Raw genomic sequence first — 11,865 nt, 5'->3', positions numbered from 1 at the left:
TTCTAACTACTTTGCGTCACTGTGGTAGTGAGACTAAAACAAACTGCTGCTTTTCACTGGGCCTGAAAACAAACCCTGATTTTGACTGGAAAAGGACTGATAAGAACCTTTTCCTTCTTCACTGTTTGTCGTTTCCTTCCTATCAGAAAAAAATAGGAGAAACCAGGTTCTCGTTTGTTTTACTTATTAACCCCTGTGTACAAATCAGCAGATTGTTTAGATTAATGATTGGTTGATTGATAAACCAGGTGCCAGGCTGGAGCCACTTCTGGACAGGTGTGTGTGTGTGTGTGTGTGTGTGTGTGTGTGTGTGTGTGTGGTCAGGAAGTGACTGGCCTTTAAAAAGCTTGAATCTCATCATGCACGGTTCATCCTGGAGTCAACACTGTGCACAGATTGTATTGATCCTCTGCACCAGTGGACACACACACACACACTAGGCTGGTGTGAGGGGGTGACCCGTCCCTGACAAAATGAATTACAACATGAGGTCAATGGACAGATACGAGAGGTCTGACTGTGTTTCCATCCACCTCCTCAGCTACACCAACTAATAGCTGGTCTGGAACATTCACGCCTTCTGGCGAGGTTACGTCAAACACAGCGGATTCAGCTCTCCTAGCACTAGACTGCCTTACTGAGCCCTGACAGGTGTGTTGGTGAACTGGGGGACCCTGAGCCGCTCTGTGAAGGTCACATGTAGGCAACGACATAAAACCGTCTGAATGCAGCAGCAGCAGTGAGTCAGAAAGGAGGAGGAGCCGATGTTGGAGAAGCAAGAAGGTGGTTGATGACTGAAGGTTGCAGCTATTTTTTTTTTATTACTGAACAAAATATATGATTTTTCTGTGAAATTAAAGGTTTTATCTGTGAAATATCCATCAGAGTTTCCTAAAACGTAATACGGTGTCTTCAACAGTCCAAAACTCAGATATTCAGTTTAATAAAACAAAGAAAAGCAGCAACACTACAATCAGCACCGTTTTGTGAAGACTGACTTCAAAAATGTTTTAGCACAGAAACGTTTTGTGAGCTGTGGTCAGCCGCAGAAGCATGTGAGTAACCGTCAGTATTTATTAGACTCAAGGTCATTAATCTGTTCCATCGATACTGATGATCAATAAACTGTTTCAAATCTTTCAAACTAAAACACTTCTCTAAATTCTATAGTTCCAGTTTCTGGCCCAGGATGATTAAAGTACCATGAAGGTCCGGGCCTCAGAGACCCTGGTTCACTGACATTTTATGGAACAATTAGTGCAACTCTGATGTAACAGGCCCACGATGCGTCTGTGTGTTTATCCAGGACTGAGACGACTAGAAATGTAAACTATTCTCACATATGAAACGCTGTAACGTATACGTTCCCCGGTGAAGTCTCTATAGCTGGTGTACATGATGTGAAAGAGCTGAAGGAGGCCTAGACGTGTAAGCGCTGCAGGTTTCAGTCAGATAACTCCCGCTGCCGTGCACATGAATATGTCATTTCATTTCTGTGTTAAAGATAAGCTGGAACATACAAGAGACAATTAACCCTGTTATCTGATTGTGGAACTGCTGAGTGCTGCACTCATCGGCCCTCTGATGCCTCGTGTGAGCCTTCACCGTTTTCCTGTTAAGGCGAAGAATAAACATGGATGATCATTTGTTGTGATTGCGAATACTCGCTGTGGAGGCTCACGCAGACAGCTGGCGGCACATATGCCTGGTGGAGCTGGCGCAGCGTCACCGGGGCCCTGCCAAACAGATGAGCCTGTCATTATGCTTGGTTTAATGGTGAAGAGAGCGTGCAAAGGTTTTACATACTGATTGATTCTGAGAACGAAGCTGTTTTTCCTGCATGTTTGAATACAGGCGTCCCGGCTTCACTGCTGGTGACCTCGTCATCGATCTAGACGAGCCTGATGTGCCGTTCTCCTGGCCAGATGTTTTTACACCATCTTGATGAGAGTCCAGCTGACTTATCTGACTTGTGTTGCTGTTTATAAACCAGGATGTGGACCCTGCTTGTATTACACACACTCCCATCGCATTCACAAAACTCTGAGAAGCTAAATCCCACCTCAGCTCCAGAGACGCCCACACAGACATCACAGGAGGCCAGTGTGTGATTGTTCATTAACCTCAACCTCTGTGTGGAAACAGCAACATGCATCCTGTTATTAATGAGTCGTTCTCTCTGCTGTCTGTTTTCTCTTTCAGCTCCATTACTCAGAGGCAGCTTCGTTTCAAAATTTCTGAGAGGTAACCAAGAAATCCCGAGACTGCTGAGGAGGATGAGAAATCCTAAAGTAAAGCTACAGGCAGCCGTGAGCGGCCAGCGGTCTCACAGAGAACCTAGTTAAAGGGTCATTCTGGTTTATCACAACCAGAGATCCAGGTTTCTGTTTGTCCACTGGTTTGGGTAACGTCTGCAGACACAGTGAAATTCCCATCAGCCTCTGCTGTACCTTCTGTTTAGTGCTAATTAGCTAATGTTAGCTCTGAAATGAGGTGGTCAACTTGGAAAGTGAAATGTTTGCATCAGTACTGTCACTGGGAACACGTTAGCAATCTGAAATTAGCATTTAGCTCCCAGCACTGCTGTGGCCTCACAGAGCTGCTAGCATGGCCACAGACTGTCACCAAAGCAAGTGACATGTAGGAGACATCGCTTCAACAAAGGCCACAGGGCAAGAAACACAGTCAGACCAAGCTTATCCACATTATCTGAATCCAGTTATTTTTGAGTAAATGCTAAAGAGAGTGGACCTGGAACGTTGGTGATAACTGCTGGTTTCCCAGGAAAACTACAGCAGCTACAGTAAGTCGGTCAAGTTTGACTTGGATAATACGTTTCCTAGTAACTTGGTTTTCTCTACCAAATAAGTTGAACTAGAGAGTACATCACGACCTGCAGACCTGAACTACAAACATTAGACCCAAGTTGTAATGAACCAGCATCAGCTTTTAAATCCACAGCTTATACCGCGTCTAGTTGGCGTTTGAGAGCTGAGACCCAAATCCTGTGACATTCATTTCTCACTGATAGCAGTCACATCGTGCCATGTTCAAGTCCGACCGAGTCACTGTTTCATTATCTCCCACTGCTGTTATCTGTCTCCTTCCTCTACACGTCTCTTTGCACAGACACAGACAGCCCAGGCGCCGGCTGTGAGCAGAGAAATGTCCACAGAGGGGGGGATAAAGAACTCGGGATGGCTGCTGATACAGCAGAGTCTGGTTGGGTCTGACGAGTCGACATCTAACCAACACGACAAGCTGAGAAGAAGCAGCATATCTCCTGATGACTACCAGACAATTACCACTTCCAGGCAAAATCAGAACTCATTACACTCTGCAGGCGAGCGGCAGTACAAGTCTGTGTGTGTGAGACAAAGCAAGCAGCAGGTTATTTGCTGCTGATGTGCACTTTTCTCCAAACATGTTATCACAGTTAGTGACAGATGAGAAGCTCCGAGGCAGCATCTCCGGGCCCTGCTGCTGCTATTGGCAGCAATAAGAAGGGACAGACAAGAAAAAGGGACTGGGATTATTTACACCAAGGACAGGTGGTCACACACACACACACACACACACACACACACACACCTCCACAAACAAACACTGTACCCACGTCTGCAGCCCCAGGTAGCCTGGTGGCCCGGCTTGGATGACAGGCACTGTGGTCTGTGTGATGGGGTCATGAGGCTGTAACAAAAGAAAAGCTGTGTTTGAGCTTTTAGAGCTTGTGACCAGGCAGGTTGGTGCTGCCCTCTAGTGGCTGAATCAATAAAAGGCTTGATAACACTGGGGGTCTTTGATTTCTTAGGAAGCGTCCTATAAGAAGTCATAACTTGGAGCTGACTATAGGGTGTAACTGGTTTGGAGACTGTGTCCAAACCAGACCTCTGTGAGCTCGGGGCCAAACTGGCCTCAGTACCTCTGATCTACGGTCTGTTTGTTGGTTCAGAGGACATTTTAAAACTCTGAACTAAAATCTCTCATCAATTTAACACGATTATTTTAAAAGACTACACTCGAGTATCTACAGCGCCACTTGTAACTGCAGACACTACTCAGGGCTGTAAAAACAACTTCTCTTTAAGTTTTTGAAACAAACAATAATTTCTCTGGATGAAGAATTAACAGAGAACACTGTGAAATCTCACTCTGCTCACATGCTCTGCAGTCAGTCCTGGGTTCCCCTACTGACCAGAAACTCACCAACTGACCAAACTCAGACATTACCATCACATCAACACGGTCGTGGGTCAAGTCCTGGGACCTTAACTGTGTGCGACCAGGGAGGAACCCCAACACCAGGAAACTGAATCTCTTCCTTTGCTTTCATGTGGGGAACCTTCCTAAACAGGCTGTTTGAGGTCTCGAGTCCTGCTTTAAAAAACAGGACTCTGGGTTTTCTCTGCATGTCTGTCGGTAATATTTTTGCAGCATGTGGTTGCAGAATAGTTTCTTAATGACAGGGGAAGCCTGAGCGGTGCAGGGCCAGCTCCACGGCCTTCTGTGTAAACAGGCGTAGCTGGCTGCCATCTGGTTGGCCTCAGCTTCAGAGCAGAGGCCCGACGAACACTCACTGATGATCTGGTTCCAGCTCCAGCTCACAGCAGAATATTTAGGAAGAGGTTAGGATGCTTTCACCCACATGATTAAAGGCTCAGTTCACTCAATTACAAAAATAAATGTTCTTGTTTCCTTCTTAAAGGTTTAGTTGAACTTGCTGAGCCAATCCCAGCTGACACTGGGTGAGAGGTGGGGTCCACCCTGGACAGGTCTCCAGTCTGTCACAGGGCTGACATGTAGACAAACCACCACACACACTCCTAGGGGCAGTTTAGAGTCACCAGTCAATCTAAGCTGCATGTCTTTGGACTGTGGGAGGCAGCTGGAGCACCTGGAGAGAAACCACGCAGGCACAGGGAGAACATGGAGACTCCACACAGAAAGACCCGGGGTCGGCCGGGACTCGAACCCTGAACCTTATTGTTGTGAGGCGACAGTGATAACCGCTGCTCACACACTTCTCTTGAAACATTTAATGTCACTTTTCGATGGTGTGAGCAGCACAAAGGAAATTTCTAGGACTGAACTAACTAATTATGGTCATTACCAACTAACCTGATTTGTTTATTTGTCTATTAACAATTTACTCTATAAAATGCCAAACAAGTAGAAATACTGAAAACTAGATACAGGTGGGGTTAATCCACGGCTCTAAACTGTGGCACCCTGGTGGCTGGCTTCAGGCCCCAGTGTAAGTTTTAGGGAATGGAAAACTATGTCAGAGTTTGGTTTAGTTTGTTTCCACTGCTTAGGAGCAGCCAAAAAATCTGTTGCTATTAAAAATCCTTAGAAAAATTATATTTGAACAGATTGTGTTTAATAAAAAGTTCTAGAGCTGCTGTTTAATTAAGAGTTGAAACGGACAAACGTTAACGTCTACAGCAGATCAGCAATGCAACCACACACCCACCGCTGGGCTCCACAGCACCAAGACATCTTTATCTGTGGGACAGAGAGCAGTTTCCCAGACCTCTGTGAGCTCAGGGATCAGAGAAAAGCCTCTGAAAATAACTCCACAAAACACACAGAGCGAGTGCGCGGATGACAGCGAACATTCATACACAAAGTAGTCGAGTCTGTTGAGTGAAAGAGAAAGGCTTTACTTCTGTGATGTGACTTCATTTGAATCACAAAGAAACAAAGGTTTTCTCACAGCCCTGCGCTGAAAGCACCAACAGAAACATAAAGCTGCTCAAAACGACAAAAAGACTTCGAAATGCAAAGACGTTTTGCTGCTCTGTGCTGTGTTGTCATCCAGATAAGTACACAAACATATGCGACTTTTGACCAGCGACGCCCTTCGGTTCCCACGACCGAGCTGCTCCTTTTGTGTGTGCGATACACAGAGTGTGTCTGAGGCTGTTGTGCCCACAGCGAAGTGGGAGAAGGCAGCAGTGGGACAGACTGTGGGAGGCAAAAAGAGGAGACAGCACAGCAGAAAGAGAGAGCTCAAGCAGAATAAAGGTGCCCCTCAGAAACACTCTCTCTCATTGGTAGTTCATTAGCCTTGACCTTTCAGTTGACCCACGGTGAACACTGTAGCGAGCCCGCCGCCACACACACAGGGGAGGGCTGCTCTGTTGTTGTCTTTAAGTGTGAAGTTCAGGCCAAGGCCACATTTTCAAGAACAAAACAACAGCAGTGTAAAGCGCGCGCACACACACACACCCAAGCAGCACTTCCGTCCATTCTCTCTCACAGAGAGAGGAAGTGGAGTCGAGTCGGCCGGGCCCAGCTGCCCAGACAGATGGGGCCCGCCCACTTCCCCCTCTGAGCCCTCAGCATCCCTCACTTCCTTCCCTGCTCACTGTGCTGGTGTAGAGAAGCACCTGATGCTGCTCACAGCCCTGGTAAAGTCACTGCAACTCGTTCTCCCTCACAGGTCTCTGGACCTCGTACTTCCACGACTCCACATGCTCCATCACGGGACATATCGCTCAGCACTGACGTACTCAGCTGTCACTTATCAGGTGCAGCGGCTAAACCCACCTGCAATAAATCCTCCTTCATGAAGGAGACAATGTTCAAACTGTTTTTGTTCAATGCAGCACAGCCAGACCTACAACGCACGAGGCAACGGACGTGAAGTTCACCTATGGGAAAAGAGGATTCTGGGATAGCAGGCACCAAGAAACTGGCCAGAGACACAAAAGCTGAAACGTATTAATCTTATTGAAACGATGGTGAACAGTGTCCCGACAAACAACCAAGTAAAGCGAACGTCTTAGTGAGCATCAACATGGGAAACAGGTTTCTGGAAGATGAATCTGACCCGGCTCTAAACAGCTGTAACGGACACAGTGAACAGCGCTGTGTTGGGAACACACAACTCTGCAGTAAAACAACCGTCGCTCAGCGTTGCCACGCTTTGCACTACAGGTCTGTGTAGCAGCTGTGCTTCTTAGCTAAACCCTTGCAACACAGTATCGCGCTGCATCTACTTTGGTTTGTTAACGTTTATTAAAAAGCTGGATCTTCCAGAAATGAGCAAGAAGCAGTAGAACAACAGCCGCCATCTTGAGTCGTAAACAGGGTTCAGTGGGTAGAGCAGTCATTTCCCAACCAGACGGTTGAAGGTTCAAATCTCGGTGCCTGCAGTCCACATGTTGACATGTCCTTGGGCAAGACACTGAACCCCCCCATTGCCCCCGATGGTTAGAGCCATCGGTTGAGTTGGCGCCGCAGATGGCTGCCATCGGTTCTGTACCAAAAACAAGTTCCTTGTGTGTAACATACTTGGCCAATAAAGGTGATTATCCTTGAGCAAGAACTGCACTGGTGCTGTCGTGCATGTTTATGTGCAGCTGTTCTTCACTGTACTGCAGGAGATCCAGGCTAACAGCTGGGAAACGTTTCGCACTACTGTTACATTGTGCAACCCTACATCTGAACCTCATTTTGTGCCTTTCTCCAGTGATGTGCAGTTATGGAAACAACATCCACAGTCCAGCTCTCTGTCATCAGCTTGTGTGTTGACAGGAACAGCTTATTACACTGACTTCTGTGCGTGCGCTGTCGTGTCTGGATCCACCTGTCACACAAACAAAGACTGGCCTGCACAGGATGAGGACTGTGCTATAAAAGCCAAACACGTGGGCTGTGGCAGCTGGATAGCAGGGCTGTGTTCAGCTGCTGTACACAGGCAACAATTACAGCTACAGCAAAACAAGCTGTGTGACAGAATCTGGGAAGAAAACAGGGGCAATAAGGACTCACTTCTGTGTGTACAGCCAGTTAAAGATGTTCAGGCACGAACAGGAAGAAGCGAAGGTTATACCCAGCACCATCTGACCAAAGCTACTTCTAAACACTGACACAAATGTCTGATAAAAGGTTGAGCCCCCAGACAAGGGAACATAAGGCCATACATCTGTAAACATGCCATTACTGTGACAAATCTGAGCGAGTGAAGATCCTCAAACATCCATCCACTTAATGGCCGACCACTCCACACACTAGCATCATGCACTAAAAATCACATGACCGACCCACATAATGCTTCACTGTGCAGAGATGTTCATGAGTCGCAGCCTGTAAGACTGAAGCTCCGACAGTGTCTTCGCCTCTGACGCCATCCAAACAAAAGCAACATCAGGGATCTGACCAGCAGACGCTTCCAAACAGCAAAGCATCTTCAACACAGCTGAAATCAGAAAGCTCCATCACTGGACACGGCCACTGTTCGCCCCACCCTCAGCAGCAGCATCTTTATCGCATGGAGCGTGCGACTGATTATCAGGGGTCACTGGGGCCGAGTCTGAGGTGGGCTGCGGAGCGGTTACTGTACAGGATACACTTCTGGGGGTCGGCGGTCAGGGCCTCGCTGTAGAGGTGCACAGCCACAGCGTACTCCCCCTGCTGGCAGGCCTGGTTACTGCGACGCACACGCTCCAGGAACTCTGCTTTGCTCAGACTTGCCGGGCTGGAGCCAGGCGCTCGGCCTGCCCTTTTCAGTGTCGGGGCTGACGGGGTCACTGGGGAGGAGCAGTGGGGAGGGTCGGTGGTCCTGCTGGTGGAGCGTGAACCAAACAGGGAGAACTGAGGAGAGGAGGGGAGGCAGAGGAGAGCAAAGGTTTGAAATGAGTCAGCAACTATTTCTGTCAGACTTTAGCAAAGCAAAAAGATCTGTGCATCGAGTCCATTTGAGAAACAGCAGTCGTGGTGGAAGGTACAGGTTTGGGTACTTACAGATCTACTGAAGCTCATGAAAGCACAGCACCAGCTATTTCCACCCTGAACCTAATTATCCTGTTTTGAGCCGCGTCACTAAAAAGCTCAGACTGATCGAATGAGAAAATGTTTTTGACGTGGTGTTGGATCACAGCTTTAAACAGAACTCATTTTACACAGACAGACATGAAGTGTGCATTCGCCTGCTGTTACACGAGTCACAGCAACAACTTACTGCAGCTGCCTCATCTGTAGATGCTGGTAAACAGGACACCGAGCTGCTGCGTGCACCTTCCTTTACTGTTTGGTGGCAACAGCTCGAACTCCTCAGAGAGAAGAGGAGGGAAGTCAGACAGAGGTCCTGGCAGCCACACGAGGTTCTCTTCTCATTCGTTTCCGTCACACCCACTGAAACTTTGTAAGTCTGCACCCTGCTACTCCTCTGGTGCTTCAGCATCGAAGCACTGCCTCCCTCCCTGATCTGGTGTTTCCAAATGTGTCCTTTCACCAGGGCCTTCATTATGTCTCACGCACACACTGAAGCATCTGGGTACACACTTCAAATGTGCAGACTGGAGGGACTCCTAAAACTTCCCAGTGCATCACCCAACAGCTCGGAGCGAGATGCAGGAAAATGCATCATGGCGTTTAGAAAAGCACTGAAGATTCATCTGAAATAAACTTTAGCAAAGCAAAAAGATCTGTGCATAGCGGATAACATCAGCTCCACCTTTAATAGTGCATCAGTTATTGAGAAGTAAACGGTTGAATGAAAGGACTCAAGTAAAGCACAAGGACCTCAAGTGTCTACCTCAGTACATGTACTTTAGATTTCCATGTGACTTGTCTGTCATTTGTGTATTTGAATAATTCCATACAGCTTAGCGGTGCAGCCACTTTGTGGTACAGAGCATTTAGACACACACAGTGGAAGCAGCTGACAAGGTGACAGCAGCACTAAGTCCTGCAGTGGCACGTTTCCACGTTGCTGACATGTGCATCTGCTGCCTCGAACACCACAACACGCACAAACTGGCCCAAACGTTCGAGCTAGAAGAACAGCACTGTTCTCTGGCACATCCATACGCACAAGAGAAACAGGCAGGAACACAACACCAACATCCTGTCGCAGACGCACACACCTCCCCATCTCACTGCTCCCACCCTCTCAGTCCAGGTCAAAGAGCGAGGAGGAGGACGAGGAGAGGAAAGCTGTCCCTGATCGAGCTCTGTCAGGCTGTGGGTGATGCATCAGAGCAGCAGAGCTCAGCTGAAAACAGAAAACAATCTGCCACTGTCCATTTTTCAAGTAAAAGTACTAATCGGATGATTTCATGCTTTTCTTTGTCATCTCAGGGTTGGACTGTTGGAGACAGACATTTGGACTGGACAGACAAAGCTGTCTCAGCTCTGCCGACGTCAGTGTGTCACACTCCTTCAGTTCGATGTCGAGTCCTTTTAGCTTTTCACACACGACTGTCGATCACCTTTTTACCAACAGGTGAAGTCACAGCTCCTCAGCTCTGGAAACCCACCGGGTTCCTCACAACGTTCAGTCCCTGTACATGCACCGACAACCTTTAATAAACTCCAGATTCATCCATTAATCACAAACCAATCAGCAGGTTAATCAATAATATTTACATAACAGTTCAATCTAATCATCTGATAGAGCCTCTCCTTTCTGTGTGGGAACAGTTCACGTGCTCCCTGCTGCACAGTGACACTGTCCCACCTGCACCATACGGTTACACACTGGCCACTTTATTAGGGACACCTGTACCACAGTGTGCACCTCCACCTTGACATCTGGGTTCACGTGTTTCAGTTTCTGGTGAAACTGTCTTAAATATGTAAATGACTGAGGCCATAGTTAAAGGAGGTGTTGTACTGGACTACATTATATTCAGAGGTGTCTGTGTTTTTGTCCTCCCAGCTATGAGACGGTCAGAACATTAGAAACATTACAGAGAACGTTCTAATTTGCCTTAATTCCTTCTTGTGTTTTTATCAGCACACTCCCTTGTTGCTACACAAACCAACTTTCCTTTTCCTTTACCGGATGAGGACGGTGTTGCTCTATATATCTGACACAGTATACTGGATTCCTGACACTGTAGACAGATCCATCATCCTTCATCATTCTTCATCATCCCTGAACGGGCGGTTTGTTGTCCAGACAGCAGTCCACACAGCATTCCTCTTATTACTGCTATTCCCTGTGTTTTTACATTTACAATGAGCAGGTAAAGGTGGAGACCAGATGGAGCTGTGTGAAACCCGTCGCTCTCTAAGTTGTCCTACATGTGGACATGTGTTTTGTCTGATCCGCCACCCTAACCCTCCGAGAAGCCGCTACACAAGACGTTTCCTTGCGCCTCACCTTCTCTTTCCTCGTCCTCTGTTTTTCCATCTCCGCTACGTCCGGCGACAGCAGCTCCAAACTTTCATCCCACAGCAGCAATGAGGCGCTCAGTCACCATCCACAGCAAAGTTCAGCACAAGTCGTCCGCGGTCGCCTGCGCGCTCCCTGTTGGTCAACCTAGGGACACTTGTGCGCTACGAACCGAGCCTCCGAAGTGTTTCCTGGGGGGAGTTAAGGCAGAGTAACTGCGCCATGTTCCCACTGTCGATCTTCTCCCCAGAGCGGAATTGTTGTCCGGTGAGAGGCGGGGTCCGGCCGGCTCCGGGGCCGCGGCCCGCAGCGCGGCTTCCATTACTTGTCATGACATCAGAGAGGAGTTGTGTTACCTGACACACCTTCATTACAGCAGGCCTACAGGTATGTGCCAAAAGATTAGAATATCGAGGGAAAGTCCATTTATTTCAATAATTTGTTTCAAAAAGTGAAACTTACATGTTATATTAGTTCACTACACACAAAGTGAAATATTTCAAGCCTTTATTTGTTTCAATTTTGATGATTATGGATTAAAGACCAAAAAAAACCCAAATCCAGTATTCCACAAAATTTGAATATTTCATGTGACCAATAAAAAAATGATCTTAAACACATGTTGGCCTTCTGAAAAGTGTGTTAATGTACTGTATTATGTCCTCAGTACTTTGTTGGGCCTCCTTTTGCATTAATTACTGCATCAAGGCGGCGTGGCATGGAGGCGATCAGCCTTT

General features: G+C 47.4%; 1 protein-coding gene across 1 annotated transcript; it reads right to left on the bottom strand.

The window, feature by feature from the left end:
- Positions 1-8,298: 8,298 nt before the first annotated feature.
- LOC109952838 (tetratricopeptide repeat protein 28-like) lies at positions 8,299-11,450 on the bottom strand. The gene is made up of 2 exons (XM_020588118.1): positions 11,117-11,450; positions 8,299-8,601 (listed from the first exon to the last, which is right to left on the bottom strand). Exons 1-2 carry the CDS (start codon positions 11,144-11,146, stop codon positions 8,299-8,301), a joined length of 333 nt encoding a protein of 110 aa, XP_020443774.1. The 5' UTR covers positions 11,147-11,450.
- Positions 11,451-11,865: the final 415 nt, after the last annotated feature.

This window comes from Monopterus albus, unplaced genomic scaffold, assembly GCF_001952655.1.
Source record: "Monopterus albus unplaced genomic scaffold, M_albus_1.0 scaffold504.1, whole genome shotgun sequence".
In the NCBI taxonomy this organism is placed as follows: Eukaryota; Metazoa; Chordata; class Actinopteri; order Synbranchiformes; family Synbranchidae; genus Monopterus; species Monopterus albus.
Note: the sequence above shows the minus strand (reverse complement) of the source record. Positions and strands in the feature narration are given on the sequence as shown.